The 27,057-nt window shown below is 34.8% G+C and overlaps 2 protein-coding genes across 2 annotated transcripts in view; one reads left to right on the top strand and one right to left on the bottom strand.

Annotated features, from left to right (window-relative positions):
- The window catches only part of LOC124359660, a 34,458-nt gene extending 7,603 nt beyond the window's left edge, over positions 1 to 26,855 (top strand). The window contains exons 3-6 of the mRNA XM_046812591.1: positions 11,099 to 11,308; positions 18,039 to 18,082; positions 22,779 to 22,905; positions 25,926 to 26,855. Coding sequence (XP_046668547.1) covers positions 11,099 to 11,308; positions 18,039 to 18,082; positions 22,779 to 22,905; positions 25,926 to 26,122 — 578 coding nt within the window. The 3' untranslated portion in view covers positions 26,123 to 26,855. The remainder of the gene's footprint in view (positions 1 to 11,098; positions 11,309 to 18,038; positions 18,083 to 22,778; positions 22,906 to 25,925) is intronic.
- Positions 718 to 5,459, bottom strand: LOC124359659 (CTP synthase 1). Its single transcript, XM_046812590.1, has one exon. The coding sequence runs from the start codon at positions 5,246 to 5,248 to the stop codon at positions 3,428 to 3,430; it is 1,821 nt and encodes a 606-aa protein (XP_046668546.1). The 5' UTR covers positions 5,249 to 5,459; the 3' UTR covers positions 718 to 3,427.
- Positions 26,856 to 27,057: the final 202 nt, after the last annotated feature.

Here is a 27,057-nt window from a genome sequence, read left to right as displayed (position 1 = left end):
TGAATTTAATATTACAGTGTTTAAACTATTACAACCAAAATTAGGAAAATTGAAGATGACCATATTTGCTCCTCTCACAGTTACAGTTGTTTCTTTCCCACAAATTTCACATAATGGGTTTTTCGGTACGAGTCCAACATGTTGAAGCCACGAAAAACATGTCTTATCATCTTTCAAAGCAATGTCGTGTAGTTTACTAAAAATGACTGCCATTTTTAATAATCAAATGTTACTTACGTAAAATTAAAATATTACCTTACGCATATTATTTGAAAGTGCTTAAAGCTGTTGATATAGATTATTTAAGTCAGTTGTTCAAAATAATTAATCAGTATCGATTGATTATATCGATGGTTATGATTAAGTAATATTGTTTTCCAATTTTGATATAAAAAACCGGGTCCGCTTATCGTACCCTGCCCCAAATATCCTAGTTTTTAGATTCCCTTCTCAAAAATATCTCTTAAAAGGGGTTCTTGTCCCTTACCATATAACATTTTGATTTCAGGGTTGCCTTTCCATTAAAAGTCTACAATATTTCAATATGTCAGTAAAATAACCTTCCTGTTATTTTTGTATCTGCAACTCTTTAAACATTTGCAGGAGGGCTACATTAATCAATTACTTTATTTCACTTTAAAACCTGTATATAATAAATAATGAAAAGTATATAAGGTATTCATAATATAGGCCTATTATACCAATAAATAAAACAAATTCATTAGATGCAGTAATGGTTGTAATAAAAAAAATTGACTCATTTGACTATAAAATACACACTTCTTATTTTATTATATTCTAAAACTATGTTCACAGAGACTTCTTAAATTCAACTTCACTACTTTTCTCATTCCAATTCTCATAAAAAGCAAGGAAAGCCCAAGGGGTGTACATTAGTATAGTTAAAAACAATATTATGACTTTTATATAACAACCAAGGCTCAATTTTACAGTTTGTTTGTGCTTTCCAGATATAAATTAAAAATTTTGAAGTAATAATTAAAAATAAAAATCTATATATATATATATATATATATATATATATATATATATATATACACTTAAAACTTGTATTATTTATGGAATAAAGAACCATCCCATCCTAACTAAGTTTATGAAACTTTATCACTGTCTCAGCAACATTGGAACATATCCAAATATAAGCTTATTTTCTTTCCAGTATTGTTAGTAATTGGAAGAAGATATAATTAGGCCTAACACAAAAGTAGGCCTATCTAATGGTGGGGTTAAAAATTATATTTTCATTGGACCTTTGGACATCAACAAAAAAATTGTTTCAATTTTATTAATGGACCTTTGTATTCATGTTTATGAGAAAATGCAACATTTTACACCTGAATTAAAATTCAAGAATGTTCCTAGATGCCACAACACTAGTGTGGTTTCACATACAATGAGTTTGGGGAGGAAAATCAACTATGTTTCTGGCACTGTATTCTGTTTATTCTCTAACTTAATAATGTATATAATAATAAACACTAATAACTATTGCTTTTTCTCAGACTTACTTTGAAATCCTGAATTTATAAGGTACCTTCAACAATTAGTTGCATTTAATTACAGGCCAGGTCCAAAATTTTGGAAATTGAGCCCTGGTAACACACTTATTGTTTATAATAATTGCCTTATTATCAATAATTATTCCTCAAACTATTGCTATATTATTTATAAAACTATGTATAAACAACGAGCTTATATTTTAACAAACCTTAAACTTTCAATTTCAATAAAATAACTAACTTAACTTTTTTGTTAGATTTGAATGCTACTTACTTTATATGTAATTTTGGTCTATTTATAAAATTAAAATATTCTTAAAATAAATGTACTTTGGCCTCTCGTACTTACTTTGAAACAATTATTAACACAAATAACACATTTCACTTAGCACCAAAATCTATACTACATTTTTATAATAAAAAAATAGGCCATTACTTCTATTGAACCTTACTACACTAAAACAAAACTTATTAGAAATTGCTATATTTGATTTGCAGGATTTAAGCTAGCTAACCTAATTCTGAGCAATTACTGGGTTAAATCCAATTCTTTCATATTTTAGTATGACGATCAAGCAGTCCTTAGAAAGTAAGAAACATGAAAATTAAGAGTTGAAAAGCTGTCATTGACATTGCCAAGCGATAAAAAGGTTCAAATGGCTGGAAACAAAACAGTAAACCAGTCCTGTGCATTATGGCGATTCTAATGCATATTGTAGATGAATAAAAGCGTGAATTTATTCTTACCGTTTTTTTTAAATTAATCAATGTAATAACCACTGAGATCGGATCACTAACGTGGTCTTAGCTTGTATTTACATACTATCTGAAGGGATGTTTATCTTTTTATACCAGGGCGAAGCACACCTTGATGACCAGGGGCAATTTGTAATCGTACTTTCACGGGACAAATCACTCAACGTTATCTGATTCCTCAAAGAAAAACGTTCCATGAGACAGTATCTAAATATCAAGCTCAGTTCACATGAGCACCTCAACACCTCCAGGTTAGATGACACAAGAAGCAGCATGGCACGTGGATATGAAGTTTCTTATCGCTCGGCAAGGTCAACATGGCTTTCTGATTATTATTTTCATGTTTTTAACTTTCTAGGGACTGCCTGACTGTCATATTAAAATATGAAAGAAATTCAAGGTGACCCAGTAATTTTTCAGAATTATGGATAAAAATGTTTTCATAATCGATGTAGAAATAATGTTCCATATCATGATTTAGGCCTACTAGTCTATTTTATTTACAGTGTAAGGTTGACATCATCATTGTGCTTGATTAATTAACTGAAATTTGCATAATGTGAAGTTTACAAAACACAAAATGGAACATTAACAAATAAATATCCTATTCACTAAATAAAAATTGTAAATCTAGGTTCAACTGATTTAATTTACTTTCATTCTCAAATACGGTATCATTCAAAGCAAATATGATGAATCATATTAAAAGATCTGGTGTTCGTACATTATGTAACTCTTATATAACACTGATAAGTTAAATAAGAACTAATATATAAAATATAAATTTATTACATATAGTATGTAGTTAAAATAGAATCTTAAGTTTAATCTATACATTGGAATTGGACTAAGGTCTTACAAGTTAAAATATGAAAAGTAGGTATCTTTAACAGTAGGCTAAAGGTAAATATCTACCTGTAGAACTATCGATAAAACTTTCAAATAAAATATAGGCCTTTTTGAAGAATGTGATTTTTTTATCTAATTGAGCTCTAGATGGATTTTCAGGACGCCTTATAAGTTACAAAACTCAAATTTAAAAAAACAAAATAAGTAGTAGCCTACAATCTTAAGATAGGCAAGAAATAAAACTAAATTTTACCTTGAGTTTTAACATGAAGGAATCTATTTTCAACTTGTTAGATCTAACTTTAAGAGGTACTTTCAGCTTCTTTTTTATCTACAAATAGCTCCAATTTGCTTGTTAAGCGATGTGATGTGTTACTCTCCATATCAGAATCAATATAATCTGAATCATAATCACTTTCACGTGGAGAATACCTACACCCACGAGATAGGTAAGTCTGTAACCGCCCAACTGATGCCAGAATTAGTCCAAGGAAGGGTGGAGAAGGCTTCAAGGGTCTTGATAGATACTCAGGGTGATACTGGGTAGCCACATAATATGGATGATCTTCTAGTTCTAGGATCTCCATCCTATCTCCCGACTCATCAACACCAACAAATCTAAGACCGGATTCTTCAAACCTCTCAATATACTCCTTATTGACTTCATAGCGATGTCTGTGCCTTTCCTCAATACTATCCTGGTTGCCATAGAGTTGCCGTAACTTGGAGTTGTAACTGTCTTTGTTGCAAAAGATGGTCTTGCGTTTCCCCAAACGCATAGTACCACCCATGTTACCTTGATTGTGTTCTGGCATGTCAATGACAACAGGATGAGGTGTAGCTGGGTCAATCTCTGTTGAGTTGGCTTCATCTAGATGTAATACATTTCTAGAAAACTCAATAACTGCTGCCTGGAGACCTAAGCAGATTCCCAAAAGAGGTTTCTTCATTTTGCGACACCAGGCACAAGCTTCTAACTTGCCCTCCATACCCCGCTTGCCAAACCCTCCAGGAACGATCACTCCATCACTTTTACACAATTGTTGCCAAGCCTCATGATATTGGACAGCATTTGTTTCATTAGTTTGTTTTTCAAGATCTGCAGCTTCAATATATTTAATTTTAAGATTATAACCTGCATCGATAGCAGCATGTTGTAATGCCTTAGTTACTGAAGCATAAGAATCCTCGAGTTTTGTATACTTGCCTACCAAACTGATGTTTACATCTCTACGTAATAAGTCTACCCTGTCAGCCAATTCTCTCCATTTGTTTATTAATTTTCTTGGACGAGGTAAATGAATGCTGAGTTGTAATCTCTCAATAAAAAATTCCACCATACCTTGTCCCTCCATTAGAACTGGAACTCTGTAGATAGATGACAGATCATGGATGCATACTACCTGTTCTGGAGGTACATGGCAAAAGTTAGATATTTTGTCCTTGACGTCTTGGTTGATAGGGTTTTCACTACGGCAGACCACCAGATCCGGAGACAATCCCAAACCCCGTAGTTCTCTTACACTAGCTTGAGTTGGCTTAGTTTTGGCTTCTCCAGTTGATCGAGGTTGAGGAACTAGAGAAACATGAGCACAGCAGAAATTTTCTCTTTTAACTCGAAATTGGAATTGACGAAACGCTTCAACAAATGGCATTCCTTCGATATCTCCGATAGTACCTCCTAGTTCTACTATACACACCTCAGGTTTGGCTCCATTTGATGATACAGATTGGTTAGCTACTCTTTCTACCCACTCTTGTATGGCATCTGTGATATGAGGTATAACTTGTACTGTCTTCCCCAGAAAGTCTCCTCTGCGCTCCTTGTTAATAACAGTTTGGTATATCTTCCCAGTTGTAATGTTATTGTCTTTGTGGAGGGTCACATCCAGAAACCTTTCATAATTGCCCAAGTCCAAATCTACCTCACCACCATCATCCAGCACATACACTTCTCCATGCTCGTAAGGGGAAAACGTGCCAGCATCTATATTAATGTAAGGATCGATCTTTATGGAAGTAACTTCAATACCACAGCTTTTCAGGATTGTTCCGAATGAACTGGCAATTACCCCTTTCCCAACACCACTTATCACTCCGCCGGTAACAAGAATATATTTCATTTTGAAAACGTCAAATTTAAATTACCATAACCTCACCCTCACTCAACAAAATTGAACACGAGTTGGTTGACCCGATCAACAGTTCTGAACTCTTTCCTTCCGCAGTCCGCTGCCGCTCACCGGCTCACCATCTCCACCAATCACTTTCTCTCCCACCAGTCGGCAGCAGATGGCTCTGGAATCTACAGAAAATAAAATTTTGCGAACCAGTCCCAATATGAATGACGTACTATATAAATGATCGTCACTAGACCATAAAGAGCGTAGCCTTATTCCATTTTTCTATTACACAACCTAAAGCCAAGGCTAATCATAGAGTAAAGAATGATTCAAACAAACTAGTTAACATCAACACGAACGATCGAGCGGCAGGTTCCAAACATAGATGAAAAGTATGTGAATTGATTTTCCCTAGCTTATAACAAACGGGAGGCTTTTTTTACTAATTTTGATGTATTGGTGTTTCGCTTTAATTGTTTTATTATTTTCGGTTACATATAGTAACTTAACGAACAGAGGCGTGATTTGTCCTATTTTCAAAATTTCATAATTAAATGTAGACAACGATCGATCGCTAAATTCGACGTAAAAGAAATTGAAAATAGTGTGTTGTCCCATAGTACGGATTGCTGTAGTATCGAATCAGAAAATTTGCATTGTGTCTAAATAGATTTGTGGGAGTTGACTATTCTACTTTCTATTCACACTGAGGAAAAATCGTATTAAATTTCGTTGCTGTGGAAAAATCATCTAGGTTTATAGGGAAAATTCATTACTCAAAGATTCCAAACTGTCGAATCATACATTACCTACAGAGACAAATAATATGAATAACAAGGAAAGAGGAAAAACTGGATGGGACGCACCACGGAGTTACATGTGTGGCAACAGATGTGTGCGAAAGCTCTACGCAATTTTTGTGAATATGTTAATTGTTGTATTGTACAAGAGGAGGTTAATCACAATGAGGCTAGACAACCAGAGGGGTTAGTAAAGTCGTATATAATATTCCATAGTAAGAAGCAGTGTGAGCATCCTTGCATCGTTATAATTTATAATCATATCAGAAGGTGGAAAGTATCTTACGAACCCTTATTTTATATCCATAAGGTCATTGGAAAACTTTATAAATAATGAAATGAACCTCCCAAACTGATTTGATTTACAAATGGTAGACTATTTTTAGGCTTAAAGGGATTGGTGGACAATGATACCACGATTGCCAGATATTCTTTCTGAATATTGTAGATGAATAAAAAAAAGGGTTCATATTATCAAACACTAACAAATATAGCGACAAGTTTTACGCCATCGTTATATTGGTAACACAGTCATATCCTCTTTAATGTTAATAATAGTCAATTTTACCTTTTAAACAAATTCCTATAGTACTATATCATAATTTTATTTCCATTGGAAGTTGAAAACGAAGTTAAATTAAATATTCTGTACTTACTGTTAAAAAAATAACGGAATATTAAATGATTGTATAGAAAACGTAAATCCACCGATATTATACACGCCATATCTAATTATCCTTGCTACTTTATGATAAATCGATAATTTTCTGAATAACCTTTATTTTTTGTGTACCAAACTTATGTTTCTAGAGCCTCATAGTTTTACTCTAAAGAAAATTAGAGGAAAATTAGGTTTACTTTGATATGGAATGTGAATTATCATTATAATGAAGTTAATCAGACGTTGGAAAGGTTTAAGAATTTTACTGGAATAACCGTTTCCGGTAGGAACAAAAAAAAACATCTCGATAGGAACTAGGTAACAAATGTTTTTTTTCTGTACACATCCAATTCTTTAAACATGATTATACCTACTTTTTATTCATTAACAAGAGGATTTTGAATAGAGTGAGTGGTTGCTTGAGATTGGCAGGAAGGGAAAGGAAGAAGGAAACCAGGAAATTAAGTCACTGTTGAGTAAAACATATTTCTGATTCCAAACTGGCTTTTATTTTAATTTAAAATAGTAAATCAATGTTTACAATGTTTACCATAATGTGACTTACCATAATGTGTGTGATGATAAAATCAAAGGAGAAGTTCATGGTAAGATTGCTCGGAGATACTTTTGATCTTCTGTTAATATCACTGGGTTTGTGTTGAATTGAGCTTCGGTTCATCTTCCTTTTATTGCAGCGCTTGGTATCTGACGCTGTCTCAGATTTGACTCCTGGAATTATGTTCGTCTGCAGAAATCCAAAGAAAGTCGGCGACGAAGAAGCTCAAAACGAACCTTTACATAGTTGTGACATGAGAGACATCTATAAATAGGTGAAGTGGCAGTCTGATAGTCTCATCAGGTGCACAATTGAGTGCAAAGCCAAATTTACATAATATGTTCTGTAATTCAGATTATGTTGTAAGGTTTATAATGTCTGCAGTGTTTTACGTTACGTATTAATTGTGAATTTTTTGGGAGACGAAGAAAAAGGCTGTATTATTAATGGGTTTTTAAGGAAAGGATTTTTTCAATTTACATCTGTAGGGAACATGTTTCTCTCTGTTCAATTGACAAGAGAAGAAATAAACCAACAGCAGTTGAATGTAGCAACAAACTGGTGTCAATTAATAACATTTTATGTGCAAAATACAGCTTAAAATTATATTAGTGAGTTCAACAAAATATATCTTCAATCAAAATAGAGATACCCTCTAACCGATAGTTCCAAATTAGAGATCTGGAATCCACGTTACCGGTGCTATATCTTAAATGCAGATGTATTTAAAAATAGGGTCCACAAAAAATATACACTATCCATCATCTCCTGAATAGTTCGAACAGGTTCGATCTCCACAAAGGAATTGTGTGTCCTTTCAGATGAAAGTAATAAATGTGATTAAGTTAGGTATCGTTAAATGAGTTGAACATTTAATTAATCAGCAATAAGCTAAATGCTAATGTTGTTAGAACGCAAAATACCTTAGTATTGCTTTATATTTTAGGCTTATTTTACTGCTTATTAAGTATGAAATACTAACTGCTGTTAAGTTGATTAAAAACAGATGATTAAAAATTATTTTTTAATTCAAAATTTTGTTTTTATATTTGTTACTTACAAAGAAATTAAGTTAATTACTAAATATTTAATATTAAAAATTTGTGCTTTTCAAACATAATTGTACCCGTTATCTCTGCAATGTATTAAATAAAAATTCTAACGAATATTTCCTACAAAACGTTTGGGAGTTATTAGCAAATAGTTTGATTATGTAGTGTATTTTTATGCTAAAATGCATTAAAACCAGTTTCCCAATACTTCTATATATATAAAAATGAATGTTTGTATGTTTGTCCTTTATGGAATCGTGAACTATTGGACCGATCATGATGAAAATTTGTACGTATATGTATTTTTCCACGGAGAAGGTTTATAAGCTATGCCCATCCCTTTCCCGATTCAGGATTCCGCCCCACTGGTTACAGAAATACCCATAAGAAATGCATTGCAGCAAACATATGTTAACGTCTTTTCAAATTTTTAATCAGCTGTTCTTTGTAAACATATATTACACTTATAGTTTTAAAGCATAGAGTAAGCTTAAGAGAAACGACAAATTTTGTTTAAACTGTTTTTGCAATCACTGTTAAACATAGACTTTACTATCCAGATAATACAATTCAAATTTGACGTAAAAATTCACCTTTAACTGCAATATTTATTTAATATAAACCATGCTCATGCTTGATCAGAAGAGTAATGCAGATATCATAATTACTATCTTACGTTGGCTACAAATATAAAGAATGTTATAAAATCAACCTTAGTTGTTTTTTTTGACAGAAGTATGGTTCTCAAAACTCCGTGTGTACATATTCTCTCGATCGAGACAACAAAGCAAGCTCAATCGTGGCATCGGAGATATAACTAATTTAATCTAAAATTTATTATAGTAAAAAAAAAAATTTACTAAGTAATATAAGGACTTCGGTTCTTAAGATTTGCGTGCGAAGCCGTGGGTAACAGCTAGATAGAGGCAGGAATATGGTACATACCTTCATAATACGCCCAAGAGGCTCACGATGGAACGACTATCAATTATCTCAGCAATGTTTAGAATGTGATAGAAAAAGAATAAGTGAATATAGTGTACTGTTTTCAACGGGAAATTGCGTGCGAAGCCGCGGGCAACTTTTGCAAAAAATTATTGAAATGCGCAGCAAAGCGCGCCGGGCCCGCTAGTAACATATAAAATATTACCAGATGGTCACCCTCTTACCAACCAGCAGAGTGATAGTGTGATAGACCGTGTAATATCACATCAGAAGCTTGTTATCTAAAATCTCTTCTTTTCACTACATTATCATATGGCAAAACTAGGCAATCCACTGCACTCTAATCTCAATTCCTCTTAGTGTAGACTGGTATTGCCCAGCGACTGTTGTATCTGAAAGTAGCACTGATAGCTACGATTTTCGGCCAATCTCTTGTGTGATAAGAGGGATGATATCGGGCTTCACAATCGCAACGAATTTGTATTAGTGGTATTCGGTTATTGATTTTTTCTTTTTTCCATCAGACAATTGTTGACCTGTTCTGCAAACTACCTACTATTGTCATTGGCTGAAGGACTGTTGAAGATTTCTGTGGTATACGCCACATCTGCATCTTTATTAAACACTTTGACATATGCAAGTCTGCTCTTGTGGAGGACTGCCGTTTTGGTAGGAAGTTTTAGATGAGCAGATTGCCTTGGCACAGATTTCGAAACTCATTGCTGGAATACAGACTAGTTAGAATCTTTACTCGGCCCAGTTTCATTATCAAAGCTGTTCTGGCGATTAACAGATCGGCATTGTTGATGCTTATTTGACAATCGTTTCATTGCCTTCAATTTTTTGCACAAGAAAGTCAAAGGATTTGTCCTTATTGTTTCTAATTAATGCCCTCACTTAGTTTAAATGATTGGAGATGCCTAAAGATAAAAGTAAAGGCTTTTTGAACGAGATCATAATAGCTTACAGACAAAACTTAGCGCATTAAAAGCAGATGCAATGCAGAGATGTTTTAAGAGATATGTCCCAACAACTCTTGGAATGCATTTTTTTCGATTAAGACACTTTTACAAGTTATAACATTCCGGTCCTGCTTGTGTAAAACGGTTTCACAAGGGATTTCTTTCAATGTAATCATTAATCATGTAATCATTGAAAGAAATCCCTTGTGAAACCGTTTTACACAAGCAGGACCGGAATGTTATAACTTGTAAAAGTGTCTTAATCGAAAAAAATGCATTCCAAGAGTTGTTGGGACATATCTCTTAAAACATCTCTGCATTACATCTGCTTTTAATGCGCTAAGTTTTGTCTGTAAGCTATTATGATCTCGTTCAAAAAGCCTTTACTTTTATCTTAATAAATAAGCCTACTGATAATTCAGTGACCTCAGGGATACCCTACGATCTGTTAGCGGCCAGGTTATACTGCACTTTATTGGAGGACATGATCTACGAGTATAACCAATGGGGTTTGGCCAATAATGATTATTCCCTCAGTTAAGTAACACAGCAAATTATAAAGTGGAAATGTGACAATGCTGTTAATAATAGCTAGTATAGTATTAAATGTGAATTGAATGAAGTAATTTTCTATTGTGTATTCAATTCTGATACTATAGCAGACATGGATTTGTAAAATAGTTACGAGAAACTTAGCAAGGCATAACATTTGACACTGATTGTTGAAACATATAATAAAGAGTCTTCCAAATCCAGATGGACTCCTATTATTGTTTTTATTGTTGTGCAACACTGTTGTAATTGTCTACAAGTGTAATTTGTTGCAATGAATTTAATTATATAGCGTAAAAATATTCATGAGAACTGTTGACAGGAAAGTTTGATGGTGGTTTCATTACCCAGGCGAGGTCTTTGCTTGAGATCCCTGCCAGCTTCACGTGGACATTGACCAACGGAAGTCTTGCAGTGACTACTCATGGGGATTCCAGTCAGCTGTCTTATTACCCTCCCTGGAGTATTTCTATATGCGACGGACTGCTGGTTTGGGGCATAACCGCAGACAAGGATTTGTTTATCACTCTCGGTAATTCAGTAATAATTTAAAAATGTCATTTAAGTTCTATTTTTTTTATAGTAAGTCCATTTTATATAAATTTGCGTATTGAAGTCGCTTTTTGTAACAAGATCTAAAATTAGTAATGAAATTGCACTTGCAAATGATTTGGTAAACAAATTCAAATAATAAAGTTAAACTTTTAATTTCGACCAAATTGTTTTTATATGTAATTGTTATTGATGTATTATAAGGATTCAAGGTAACGTTTGTACAAAATCTTTATAAGTATGCGATAAAAGCTCAACAATAAATTTAAAAATACAATTATTCTAACTATCTATTTTACTATATAGTATATTAGCTCTCATTCAGTTAAAAGTTACATTATATTGTGGAACTTTTATTTCAGACGGTAATTTGACAATATAGACAATTAATTTAAATTATGTAAATGGTGAACTTCTATATGCATGCAACATTTAAAATTTAAGTTATGAGCTCACTCCGAACAACAATGAAGCGTTTAAGTAAAGCAAAGTAAAGATGACTTATTTCTACATTTTTAAATTATTGTTTTAATATGATAAACATTAAAGTGGTGTAATACCATCAGCAGTATAGAAAATAATCCTCAAAACTAATAAGCATCTTAAATTTCCTTATTTCTAGAATATTACAACCACATGTATGAAACCTATATTTTTTCGACTATGCCAGAAGGTATATTACAAATATGTATTTTTTCTTTTTATTCTTATTATTTGGTTTAGTTTTTTATGTGATAATGGTCCACTTTTGTACCACATTGATAGATTTAGTTCTTATACATTTTGGAAGTGTTTTTGATCAGTATTGATAACACAATTTTATAACATATACAACCATACAGGATTATTTTTAATTTTAAAATAATAATATTGAATAATAATTTTGTGATCCTTGTAATTACAGCTTGTTGTAACACATTGCAAAATTAAGTACTGCAACATGCCGATTTCAAGGCTCTAAATACCCACCGAGGTGTAAATGTCCAGTTGGGCTTTGATGTTTTAATGAATGAAAAACAATCTATAGGAAAGTGAATTCCGAGTGAGGATATTGAAACGGAGATGGCGCATGGATATATAACTGATTTCCTGATTAAAATCTTTCAATCCTGTAACTATGGTGAAAATCTCCAATAACAAATGGAATATATCAAATCAACTTTAAGTGAACCTCAGTATATGAGGCGTAAAAACGATCAAGACAAGCCTGTATTTGAGAGAACCATGTCAAACCATGTTTTTCCTACTTTTTATCACTACTATAAACTTTGTTTTTTAACACATTCATTCTGAATCTGTTTGAAAAGTATGGACAGTTTGATCATCGTAATAAGTACATTGAGGATTAGATAACACGATTTAATACAAATATCATTGTAATTATTTACACAAATCATATTTGTAGTTTGAAGGGGACAATAATTGCGTGAGACTGATTCAATGATTGCGTGGTTTTAAACACATTGAGCCTATTTTTAAGATCTCACATCGGGTTTCTTTCAGCAGTTGTTGGGTTTTATTTTTGACAGTTTAGTTTTCTTTTTTAATTTTCCCGACATGTACATGAAACCAATCCTAGTTGAGTAAAACTTGCACAACATTGTTGAAGAGCCAATTCATTTCAATACATTCTTAGTCACTCACAAGGCTAATTAATTGTGCTATTCATTTTTCCTCTCCCCATGATTGATTGACATTAGGTAATAACTAATATATAATAATCCTCAGAAGAAATATATGAACTCTAGCAAAATGTAACTTCTGTAGTTCATAATGTTATTAGTTGCTTGTTAGTATTATATTATTAACCTTTAGTATAAGGAATGGTCAACCAAAACCCTTTTCTAAATTATTTTGTTACCATACACATGTTTTGGTATTCAACCATCATCAGTGTACATTAACCTCTAAATAAATAATAAACAACTAAATATACACATGCACATCATATAAACAATGTTAAATATATTTGACACAGTTACAATTTTGATTAGTATTCTGTATTTCGATCAGTTAAAGTCAACGTAAAATCTTTTTTCTCACTCCCACTTTTCTCAGTTGTGTACTTGTATTATCTGTGTAAAAAAAGGAGAAAGTAAAAGCTTTTTTTTGCGTTGGGATATTTGGGTGGATTCAGATATCCTCACACGTCAACCTAAGCTTATTGTGTGCCCCTTTGATATTAGAGGGGTAAACCTATCTTTGTGCCCTTAATTAGGCTAAGAAGCTTTTCCCCGATACTAGCATCTGGTTCGTCGCCTGGTTGTTTATCACCGAAAAGAGCCCTTCTCCTTGCTCCCAGTTGCTCACAGTCCAGTATTATGTGTTTTGCAGTCTCTTCAGACTTATTGCAGAGTCTGCACTCCAAGTCCTCATTTCGTAAACCTAGAGTGTTTAGGTGCTTCCTGAAGTGGCCGTGTCCAGTGATCAAGGCAATCGCTTGCCTAACCTGATCCCTGCCCAGCCCCATCAGCCATCTGGTGAAGCCGGAGCTGGAGTCAGTAAGCAGTCTTTTGCCGAGTGCTTGTCCTTGGTGACTCTGCCACCGCAAGCGGTGTGTCTTCCTGGACCATTTGTTTATACTTTGGTAAGCAGCTGACTTGCTTATACCACAACTCGGTTCTGGACCAGTGTATGGCATGCTTGCTCCGCTTTTGGCAAGCTCGTCAGCGCTTTCGTTGCCACCTATGCCTGTATGGCCCGGTACCCAACCAAGACGTACAAAGTTGCGTGATCCAAGCTTGCAGAGAGTGTCGAAGCACTCCAACACAAGCCTGGATGAAATGCTGTTGGAGTCAAGAGCTTTAAGAGCTGCCTGACTATCTGACATTATGTAGATGTTCTTTCCTTGGTACCCTCTGGAGAGGCCTAGGTTGGCACAGGCCAGGATACCATAGATTTCGGCTTGAAATATGGAGCAGTTCCGTCCCAAACTGCCGCAAAGGGCAGTTCTAGTGGATTGACTGAACACTCCATATCCGGTTCTGCCCTTAATAAGCGAGCCATCCGTGTACCAGACAAAGCTCTTTCTTATTGTTGGGATGTTATCTTGCGATTTCCACTCAAGATAACAGTAGAAGTCAACAGAGAATGGCTTATTGAATACGAACTCCGTTCTCATTATGTCTGAGACCATTTCGAGAATAGCGTTTGGGTTTACAGCTTCGGTGATGGTGCCGTGGCCCGTTCTAGACGTGCCATTCCTCCACAAGTCAGCAACCATCAGCCGATAAGCTGACTTGCGTGCTTCAGCTTTTATGTAGACATCAAGAGGCGGAAGTCCTAAAGCCACCTTGAGGGTGGCTGAAGGACTGCTCCTAAATGCTCCGGTTGCAAAGATTGTGCCAAGCCTTTGTAAGCTTTCAAGCTTGGCTTTAGCAGTTACCTGATTCACCTTTGTCCACCAGACTAATGAACCATATGTGATTTGGGGCCTTACAACTGCTTTGTAAAGCCATAGTGCTATATGGGGTTTTATGCCCCATGAGATTCCTGCAAGTCTCCTGGACGTCATAAGCGCCCACTTTGCTTTGTGCAGGATATTGTTAAGATGGTCATTCCACGTAAGCTTATGGTCTAGAGACATTCCTAAATATTTGACTGTCTTTGACCACTCAAGCTGTGTGGATGCGAGTTTCAGCCTGGAAAGAGAATCTAGGTTCTTTTTCCTAGTGAATGGTACAACTACTGTATTAGAGGGATTTACTTTCAGTCCCTCTCTAAGACACCAGTTGTGTACATGTTGTTGAAGGTTAATATTCATGATATCAGCAACAACATTTGTATATTTTCCCTGTACCATAAGGACTATGTCGTCTGCATATCCTTGGACATAGATTCCATTGTTAGTAAGGTCCTCAAGTAGACCATCTACTACTAGATTCCACAGTAGAGGTGACAGGATGCCTCCTTGAGGACATCCCCTTGTGGGTGCGATCACAAGCGATTCTTCATTGAGATCGGCCCTGATCCGTCTGGAGCACAGCATGGCCCTAAGCCACCGGCACAGAGCTGGCTCGAGGCCACGTCGCTGTGCTCCACTTACCATCGCAGTGAATTTAACATTATCAAAAGCTCCTTCAATGTCCATGAAGGTGCACAATGCCAATTCCTTGGCGGACAGGCTATCCTCAATCCTACTGACTAGTTGGTGCAGTGCTGATTCACAGGATTTGCATTGCTGGTATGCATGTTGGTTGCGATGAAGGGAAGTGTCTGAGAGAACTCCCTTTTTCAAGTGCCTCTCCACCAGTCTTTCTAATGTTTTCAGGAGAAACGAAGATAAACTGATGGGACGAAAAGATTTAGGGACAGAATAGTCCGCTCTCCCCTTTTTTAGGGATAAAGACCACCCTGTTGAGACGCCAGACTTGTGGTATGTACCCACAAGCTAGGCTCGCCCTAAATAGTTCACATAGAAGAGTGAGGAGATTCTCCGGCCCTTGCTGAAGCAGGGCCGGAAAGATTCCATCCCCTCCTGCAGATTTGAAAGGGGCAAATTTAGAAATTGCCCATTTGGCTTTAGAGAGAGTAACAATCCTTCTGGCAATGGCCCAGCTACCACGATCAGCTCTTGGCCAAGAGCCTGCCTCATGGTTACCAGACGTCCCAGTGTCGTCATTCTCAAAGATGCAATCAGGGAAGTGAGTCTTAAGGAGAAGTTTGAGACTGTCACCAGACCCGGAAGTGTATTGACCTCCCTGGGACCTTAAAGATCCCAAGTGACCGGTTGGACCTGAGGCTAATAAACGTTGCAGTCTAGCTGCCGCGCTTAATTCATTTACCTCCTGTGTAAACTGCCTCCAGGAACTTTGTTTTGCCTTTTTGATTGCTAAGCTGTATTCTGTTAGAGCTCTATGATAGGGCTCCCAGATACGGCTCCTTTTGCATTGATTGTGCAGCTTCCTAACATTAGCTCTTTTGCAAGCGAGGTCCGCAGTCCACCACTTGGTATTGGTAGATCAGAAGCTATCTGATCTATGTCTATGAAGCATCGTACCCTTCCACCTACCGATCCCAATTGTGATTGATGGTCAGACTTATAGCCCAACCAGTCAGTCCTCCTGGGATTGCAATAGAGGACCTCTGCAGCTTCACCTTGCAAGTTAAAGCGGATATACCTGTGATCTGATAATGAGGCCTCTTCGCTTACGTGCCAATTATCAACCACTCCAAGTATACCTTGTGTGCAGATTGTTATATCAATAACTTCCTGTCTAATTCGTGTTACGAACGTAGGGCGGTTACCATTATTACGTACAAATAGATCCCTACTTAGAAGAAATTGTAAAAGCGCCTCACCTCTGGGGTTAGTGTTGGTGCTGCCCCATCCAGCAGAGTGATGGGCCTTGGCGTCACAACCTATAAGTAGTTGTTGATGTCTGGCTTGTGCTTCTTCCACCAGGAGCTCTAGGTCTCTTGATGTAGGGAGTTCCCTGGCATCATATGGCAAGTATACGGAGCCTACAATTGTGCTCTGTACTATGCCTCCATTCTTCCAGGTGATTGTGCCCACAGTGAGATCTCTGGAGCAGAATTCGTTGAGGGTTAGAAAATCCAAGCCTCTCTTCAACAGGATGCAGGTCCTGACATTCCTTAGAGAGGTACAGTAGATTAACTTACCTTTGGTTTCATTTAGGCCCACCACTCTCCCTTGGTGAAGCCATGGTTCTTGAATTAGTGCCAGATCAAATCCCTCCTGGAGGAAGAACTGGCAGAAGGCTGCCGAAGCAGCCTTACTGTGCTGTAGGTTGATTTGTAGGACTCGTGGCATTGTCCTTGACTGTCGAGGAGACAATTGAGACCTGCCAGAGTCCTAGGTTGGCTCTACAGTTGGAAGCCTTCACAGCCTTGTAGCAGACCTCGTCCAGGAAACAGACGAATCCGTAACCTTTCGGATCTGGCTTGGATGGAAGGATTTTCCACTCGTTAACGTTTAGGGTGGGATTCTGCTTTTCAAACGTTTCAAGTACCTTTTCAGGTGTCTTCTCCAGAAGCTTCGGGTGAGCTCTGAAAAACACCCTCGTGGACCTCAGAATGTCCTTACGCAGACCCACTCTCGTCTCCCAGAGGTTTTATTCTTTGGATTACTTCTTCCAGCCAACGTTTGGTGTGCTCGTTAATGCAGGAAGCAATTAAAACACCTGTCTCTAGGTAGGTGCCCGCAAACAATGGAACGGAACCATCCTCCAGGGGTTGGATTTCCTCCATAATTGCATCCTCGATGGCTTCTCCTTGCTCTTCACTAAGCTTCGCATCAGGGTAGCCATCGAGGGCTATGGCCATTTTGATCGCTGCGACCTCTCTGTAGGTAGCCTTGGATGTGCTACCAGAGGCCTCAGGATTGTGGGCTTCCGGCTTTTGGGTTTCCCTCCTAGCCTTCTTTGCGGGCCCCTCAGCAAAGGGTGGGGTGGCCAAGGTGCCTCTGGGGCGTTCGGCCGACCTCTCCCCTGCCTTGGTACCCGCAGTTGGGCCCGGAGTTGAGACCGCCACGTAAAAGCTTTATTAGAAAATGTTTTACAAACATCATTGTTTGATATTTCTCCCTCTCAGATTTGCAGAAGAAATCATAAACCCATACTTCTAGATCTCCCTATGATCAATCAAATCAAGTGTTTAGTGTCCCACACTTTCTGTAATAAACAAAATTATTATGATATAATTTTGTCTTTATTTACGATGATTTTTATAACTTTTAATTTTTTGTTTAGATAAGATAAATGAAACCAGAAGTTTGGATGAAGCCTGGGCTGTGGTAAGTTAAATAAGTTTGTGTGATCTTAATTTTATAAAAGAGTAAAATCAGCCACAAATTCAGTGGGAGTGCCCACAGAGCTCCCTTCTTGTAAAGTCAGAAAAATATTTTAAATGTTTCAACAAGAATATGTTTATTTTATTCAGGTTAAGTTTTAAAAACCCAAAGTAACGATATGATACATTTGCGTTGTTTTTTCCACCAAACACTAAGACCGGGACAAACCCATGAGCAGATTAGATGAACAATAGGAAAAATATAAATCCCTCAGACTTTGGAACAGTTCATATTGGGGTTTAGCTTTAGCAGCCAGGATAGTGTGTTGCGAGGGCCAATGTACATAATTAGAGTTAAATATACCTAAATGTAATTTAAACTAAATCTAATTATTCAGTTAAAACATATCATCTAATATAAATTAATCTTGTATTAAGACGCAAATGAAAATGGGTTTAAACGCTTTGAAGTATATTTAATTAAAGTCATTAGAAATAAAATTGTTATTAAATCAACAATTAAGTGTCCCCAGGAGGGTTCACTTCTGGCTGGTTTATACCTTCCAGTTGAACCCACAGTGAGTACAGCAAATACCGATGTGTCACTTAAATCTGGGCAAACTTATGGATATCCTGGAGCGGCACATCACTAACCGCAAATGTTGAGATTCTGGGGTGCAAGGGTAATTCAGTAGGTCTAGTCTTCTGCAGGAGATGACTGTGGGAGTTGGTGGGGTTTGTTCACTAAGAGCCAAAGGTTCTTGCCAGCCTACACATAAGGGTGTACCACCCCCTGCATGCTTTGACTGGAGAGGCTGGTTCAGAGCTGGGTGGAAAGAAGTGCCCTAAACTTTTCCTCATGAATCTCGACAGGAGGTGGCTCCTACTCCCAACCATACCCATCCAGAATATCCTGTCACTCCGGAAGCAGCACAAAGGTCCCTGTAGGATTAGGTGCAATTTTCTAAGCTTCTTGTCCTAAGAGAACAAAAAAAATAAATAAGCAATTAAGTTTAATTAATGCTTACTGCAAATCCACTGTTTGCTTTGTTAATATAATAATAATGAAAAAAATGTTTTTGTTTTAAACTTTGGAAACAGTCAAAATTACAGCATTCCGTGCTATGTCAATACATATATTCCTAAAGAAACATATTTGTCAATACTATATTATTAAATATTATACAATTAAATTTACATCAATTTTACAAAATAAGTACTAGTAATCTTGTCATAATAATTTCTAAAAGAATGGTAAAATATTTTTTGTCAGAGGGAAATATAACTGAATAAACTTAAAATGTATCATTAAGCTACATGCTATGATTAAAAACCGCGAGCATTCACAATACCAGATAAATAGGTACTCAATTAATTACACATACAATATACTGAATAGAGTACAAATTTTATAAGCTATGTCTGCCACTAAGATTGCCTTATTTATAAAAATGGTGTTACTATCAGCCAATTACAGAATTTCTTTTTCAACACATTCTCTAGATAGCTAATGATACGAACAAGTTTATTATGCACTTTCAAAGATATATTAGTATGGCCATCTAAGGTCTACTTTGTGATGTTTTATATATATATATATATATAGTATAGTAAACCTTAAATGGCCATACTAATATATCTTTGAAAGTGCATAATAAACTTGTTCATATCATTAGCTATCTAGAGAATGTGTTGAAAAAGAAATTCTGTAATTGGTATATATTACTGTGCAGGCCAGTGCTGGGCCACTGGGACGTATCCTGGTGTACCCAAATTTTGGGCGCCCTACAGTTCCGAAACTGAAAAATGTTACAGTCATAATACCAAAATTGAGCAGTTAATTTGATTTCAATGATGTTTGATTTATCAACATAATTAACACTGTCTTGTGTAAACAAAACAATAATTTAAGTGAATACAATTTAACCTGGATCATTCTAAGACAAGGCTTATCGTCGATATTGCCAAACAGAAGGATTTTAAAGGACATGAAGTGTGTGAGAGACTACTGGTATATAAAAGTGTGTTTTCTTCTACAGATGCATATCTGATACAACTCAGTGGCTCCCTGTATCAAACTGATTTTACAACATAATGTAAGAGACCCAGGATTTTTTTTAAGGAATTCAATTAAAAAAACTGGACAAGTTCAAGAAACAAATTCCTGAGTACAAGTTAGAAGCCACTGGGGCCACTAGATGGCAAATCTGCAGCAACACAGCAAAGAAAATATTCAGCATATAGATGAGTAGACCTCTTCTGAAGAATAATATTAAAACACAGCTAAACCTAAACACAATTATCTGGAGTTGGTACTGGCTATGTTTAAAAATTTACATTCAGCAGATTTCAACGCCAAGGTAAAACATGAAACAACTGCTTACTTAACCAGTATCTGGATTTCAAAACAATACTTGCTGGCATGACTTTCTTGCAAGAGTTAAAAATCACTACATCACTATCAGATTATCTTCAAACAACGAATCTAGACTACGCCCAAGAATGGAGGAATATTGAGTCTTCTCTTCGTAGAATAAAATGCCTACGAGACAAGTTTGCTGAAATTTTGCAAGCAGCATAGCTCTTTGTTTTGAATATAATACAGAAACTCATAATGGCAGTATTATTGGCAAAGCAACAACTGAAAAAAGAAAGTAAAAACAATGTAATTGTGGATAGAACTGTCCAAGCTATGGGAATCCATTTTGTGCAGCACAAATCGCTCTATTTGAATCTGGCCTGTTTTGACCCAAAAAGATTTAAATCCCAAGAATTTCTTCCTCTTACAGCATTGAAAAAAATAGGAGAATTTCTTTGAACGTTGATGAAGAAAAATCAAAAGAAGAACTAATATTGTTCATGAATATGCACCCAGATTTCAAATACAAGTATGAACGCCAACTATGAGTATGAAGACATATTAGACAACAAAATCAATGACCACAGTGATGTTGACGATGATTAAGAAGAAGGTGATGATGATATCATGAGATTCAATGCAAAGCATCTGCATGATGCAACAGTTGTATCAATTATGGATATAAAATTATGTTAGAATTTAACATGTACTATTCCCAGAGTTTTCAAAAGTATATAAATTTGTAATAACCATCCCAATGACTTAAGTCTTGCAAATGAGCATTTTCTAAATTGAAACTGATCAAGACCAGATACTGATTGTCTTTGGTAAACAAAAATTTAGAATCTATACTTTTAATGCACTCAGAAGCTGATATTTTGAACTTCACAGTTCCAGACAAATTATTGATTATCTTTACCACTCCAGCTCAGAATTAAAAATACTTCTTTAGATTTAGTATGTAGATTTACTCAAGAAACACTACATTTGTAAACCTTGTATTTGTTTTTGTTACTTTACTTTATAAAATAAAGTAGTAAAGGCTAGTATTTTTTTTAAATGTATGTAATGTAAAATTGTCTTGTCTTGATTTTCTATGTGAGTTAGTTTACCAAAGTTACACAAATTATGTTTTAACTACTACTGTGTCTTTTATTTTGTCCTATGGCATTATAAATATTTGAAATGGATCAAATTAATGAATGTTACAATTTAGCAAACAGGCATTTTCTGCAAATGCATTGAAGCTAAATTAAAATAAAACAAATATAATCAAATTTGGAAGGTTAACCAAAAACAGCATTGTGCCAACTTCGTTGAGTCCACTTATGCTAAATTTCTGTGTTTTCATATTGACACTAATTTGAACTTTTCATGCCACGTTGAACAAATTTAAGAAAAGTTTAATTCAATTTGTAGTTCTTTAAAAATATTATTAAACACCGTTATTTTTTAAGTATTGAGAAAAGTGTACTTTGCTTTGTTTCAAAGTTTGGTGAACTATGGTATAGCAATCTGGGGATATTGTTAGTAAGTTTTAACAGAATATTCATATTACAAAAAAGAATTATTAATAAAAACCCCACTGATCCTTGCAGGAAGCTTTTTCAGGATGCAAAAATCATGATTATTGAGTTTATACCTGTAATATATGCAAATATTACACACAACATAAAAATAATTTTTCTCATGATACAAACGTCAATAAACATAACACCATACATAATTGTATACAGATTGAACAACAAAGCTCTTCAAAATTTGAAAAATCCATAAATTATTTGATAATAATAAACAATAAACTAATAAATAATAAATAAAATATTGAAATTCGAGAAAGAATTGGTGTCCAGCAAAAGGTTTTAAAAGGAAATAAAAAAATACTTTTTTAATAAAAGCATACTATTTGGTAAATTAATTTTTTTATGGCCCTTTCATATAAAATAGGGTTTTTTATTTTAAATTGTAATAGTAGTTTTAGATTCTGATAGTTTATAGTCAACAATGTTTCCAACTTCTTACTGAATCTTTATATTAAGAACTGGTTGGCTTTGTGTTATTTAAACAAATGTTTAGTGATATTAACAAATTGTGGAGCTGGACTGATGAAAACCGCATGACTTTATATTGAAATCTATGACAATTCTCTATGTACACAATATATTGACTGAGAAATAAAAATCTATTGTCTATTGTCTAACCACTAAGATAGTTCATGTTTTTATTTTAATAAAGTCTCTGTCATAGAAGTGGTATAGTACAATTTACAAAGTTCACCAAGTACCTTTAATATGACGAAGTACCCATGTTGAGCCAATTTTAGAAACTCCCACATGTTTAGGATGCCAGAGTGAAACGACAAGCCGAGTTTCCAACTGAAGGCCAGGTCCCAAGACAGACTCCAGGCAATAGCACCTTTGCCAAGTGGTGGCGCCGCTTCCTCGACACCCTCGGGGGTTCTCCTCAAGGTACATTTACTTATATATTGCTGTATATTGTACACCACTTTACAGAGATTACTAATGCCTCAAAAGTCTCAAACTTATAATAGACCAATTTCAGAAATTGGCTCTTTGAGTTGGTACTATTGTTAATAGTATTTTATAAATTTGTTGACAACGCTTACACAACCAGTCATGTAGGTATAACCATACAGTAATTATTAACTGCACCCTACTAGGGTCAAAATAAGGAAACTACATCTATAAAAATAAGCATATTTTTAAATTCTTCATTGGCCTTGACACTTTTAAAAATACAAGTGTTACAATTCATTTCTTGTTCTAATTGGTAAAATGTATGTAAAAGGTGAGCTGTCCATATGGCATATAAACAGGTGATTGGTCTCTTATTACAACAGATTTTTTTTGGATTTCCTCATTGATCGTTTCAGGAAAGTTCAAATCAAGTTCAAATATTGAAGTGTAAGGGTATTTACTAAGAGGATGGTCACCAATTTTTGTACCGGGCATGAATTTGAAGAATTCTGGTAAACTTGACTATGATACAAAAACATATCAATGAGGCAGAAGGCCCAGCGCTCCTTTTCCCCATGAGCCTCCACTAGATGTTTTAGCTTTTATAATTTACCTAGCTGGACGCTGGTTTAAAAAACACTAATTTTATTTTCAGCATGAAAAAAAACAAAGACAATCCAAACCTAGATGTCTTGGTATTTCTTAATTAACAAAATTTACTAGTGTTGAGCTAGGTCCCTTAAATTGTAGTTCTTAGTTTTAGCTGTAAGATTGTGCTTTGGACAGTTACTCCAGTGGAACTTCTGTATTTGATCTGCGATATGTCAGAATCTTTATGCAAAACTAGCACACACCTGCGGCTTTGCCCTCAATTTCTATACTACATTTCGTATATTTGATGTAATAGCCCCCACGATAAAAGTAACAGCTCAACTATTTTAGTCCAATATACAGGAAATCCAATGTTGAATTTGACAGAATTTTGTTAGGTTTTGATATAGAAATAAAATTTGTAAAGGAGGAATGCAGATTTATTTATCTTTTATTTAGACTTTTAACTTAAATTAAGTTATAAATGAAAAATTACTTTTTGCAAGAGGAAATTTCAAAATATTTTGGTTATGTTAAAATGCATACATGCAGATAATGGTCTCAAAATTTTGGTGGACGATATCAATTAAATAATTTATTACTCTTAAAAGCGTGATTGTTTTTTCAACATAATCTTTGGACCAAATTTATAGTTATGTATACATTGTACACACTTTGGACTGAGAAGCCCACTAAAGTTGAAAAGTGTCTATCTCTACGCTTGTATTCCGCTTCAAGTAAAGGGGTAGAGTGAAAAATCCTAACTTCTCACAGTCCCTTACACTTCAATAAACATATATTGGTAGTAAATCTCTTCACTGTTTGTCAAACGGCTTTGGAGAAAATGTATGGACAAACGTAGACATACACACGAAGTCCTGAACTTTTCAAACTTGCCTGATTTACTATTAATAGTTATAATCATTTAATCCATTAAAAGGAAATTTACACATACTTTGTGGACCACCCGGCCACAGCCTTTGTTTCTACCCTCAGTATTTAATTTTCAAAAGAATAAGTATTTGTAAACCTGATACGGAAAAGTACACGTTCTTGCTTCCCAATTCATGTTTGCTAAATCATACTATTTTGATGGTTCAGTCTAGGAATTATATCAGTATTTATATACCGAATCTGTAACGTATACCTCATTGGTGAGAAATAGATGAAATATCCCCCAAAAATGTTGTTATGAAAATCACATTTAGAGTCTAGAATATTTTTTGTGATGCCCCTTGATATAATAATGGACTCACTGCGCTTGGTTGTTTCCTTAAATTGTAGTCATGGATCAAATGGATTGATGAATCATTCTAATGCCCAGTTTCTTTTTTCTTTTAGCTTCATTAAATATCTCATCCCACGATTTCTGACCAATTTAATATTCTACATGTGCACATTCATAATTTTGTTCATTAAGTAATATTCAGAATAAATTAATTGGTTTGCCTTGCTTCCAAGATGTTGAAATAAGAAGTGTTGATACTATCAAGCTTACTCTATGCTGTCACAGTATTAATGCAAACAAATTGAAAATAGTGGTTAAATTAATTAAACATATGGTTGTGCTGGCATAATACAATAATTATACAGAACAATTAATTACATTTGACAGGCTCTTTCAATTCATATCACACAACTTTAAAGACCAAGATAGGACTTTTTGCTGCTTTAGAGACCAGTGGCGCATATCCCAGAGGGATTTTTTTCAAAGTACGAATAGGCCTATATTCATCCCAGGGACCCTAAGAATGTCTATGTAAAATTTCAGTACAATCCATTGGAAAGTTTATGCGTGAAAGCAAAACAAACAAACAAACAAAGGTACTTTCACATTTTATATTATTAGAATAAAATTAGGATGTATGTGTATGTATTCAAATGTGATTATTTGTTAATATTCTTAACATTCAATTTTCTTCATATAACGTAGCTACGGTGGGAAGGGTTGAATCTCAATGTGAATGTTGAGTTAAACTCTAGTTCACTTTCCTATTAGTGCAGTGTCTGAAGTCTGAAGCTGTCACAGACTTAACTCCTGGAATCTGGAGTCATGTTTGTCTGATGAGATAATAAAAGTCAGTGACAAAGAAGCTCAAAATTAACTCTTTAGGTAGAAATCTCGGTCGCTCCGTGCTTAGAGATTGTGCCTAAAAAATCATAGGGTAATTGAATTATTGCATTCAACTGTGTACTTGATAAGACAATGAGAATACCTCTTCTACTCTGATGTCAAAACAATGTAAAGAGTTCCACCTTCCTCTGAACTTGCGTCTAGGCCCAGCACTGCAATGACACTGGTTGAATACAAGGCTTAAAATATGATAGCAAATGATAATTTTTATCTAGTAAAATTTAAATCTCTTATCTTATAAATACTGATAAAATTAAGTTTGTTTCTTTCAAAACCTCTCTTTCAGATGAAAAGCCCAGGAATTGGATGATGGATTTGACAGACTTGCTCTTTAAGCTCATCTTCTCTAGTGGGCATCAGGTGCAAAAATCACCAAATATCCCACGTGATCCGGATGCGGAGATGATTCCTGGATACTCCAGAGATGTAGAGACAGTGCAAGATGACTCCTCGTCTCAGCCTAAAGTTCCAAGACTCATTTGATATATTCAGAATAGCTTAATGTAGTTAAGCTTTTTCCTGTGTTTTGCATGTTGGAGAAATCTAATGTATCATTTTAGGGTACAGCATACAAATATAACTCAATTATCAATATCTGTTGGAATTTCATTTAGAGGTAGTTTTTACACTAAAGTTTTGATTGCTCAACGATACAAAGCTCAGAGTACAAGATCACTTGACGTGTTAAAATACATTTATGGAATAATGTGTGTGGTACAATACTAAATTGTTATAAAGTTAATTTTTATAATTTTATTCATCACTTCAAAAATAAAAAAATATATTAAGAATAGTAAATAGAAGAAAAGAAATATTGTAATAACTAATATTATCTGAATAATTTTTGTTTATTTAGTTACAAAAAAAACACACACACATAATGGGTTTTCATCATTATTTTAATATAAAAATTTGGAGTTACAGTCAATTTCTATTGTACATTTATTAGACATATTTTGCAATTAGGCCACATTTATGGGAAGTGAAGATTCTTAGTAGATTGGCATCAAACAAAAATAAGTTACTATAATCACTCCTGACTAATTTTTATTAATTCCTGAAGAAATTTATGGTAGTATAAATACAAAAATGGTAAAAAATGTGATACAGACAGCATTTTATATAGTGCAACAATTAAAAATATAAGCAAATACTATTAAGAGTATAATGTAGTAGCAGTAAAAGTTATGAATAAATAATATTTAGTACAGTTGTATAAGTTGAATGGATTAATTTAACCTTGCAGACCCAAATTTAGATCCGTTTTAGACATATTTTAGAGAAAATGTCAAAAAATAAAAATAAAATGTAATGTGTTTCTTGGAAATATATTATTATTGAGTGACAACTTAAAACTACACATATTTTAGGGAGAACGTCACTAGAACAATAAGCTGAGGAAACCTATTAATTGCTGC

The sequence above is a fragment of the Homalodisca vitripennis genome, chromosome 4, assembly GCF_021130785.1.
Source record: "Homalodisca vitripennis isolate AUS2020 chromosome 4, UT_GWSS_2.1, whole genome shotgun sequence".
Classification (NCBI taxonomy): Eukaryota; Metazoa; Arthropoda; class Insecta; order Hemiptera; family Cicadellidae; genus Homalodisca; species Homalodisca vitripennis.
This window is presented reverse-complemented; position numbering and strand designations above follow the sequence as displayed.

What these genes read in the sequence shown, in the direction of transcription:
- LOC124359659 (XM_046812590.1), bottom strand. Translation starts at nt 5,248, where the DNA reads ATGAAATATATTCTTGTTACCGGCGGAGTGATAAGTGGTGTTGGGAAA.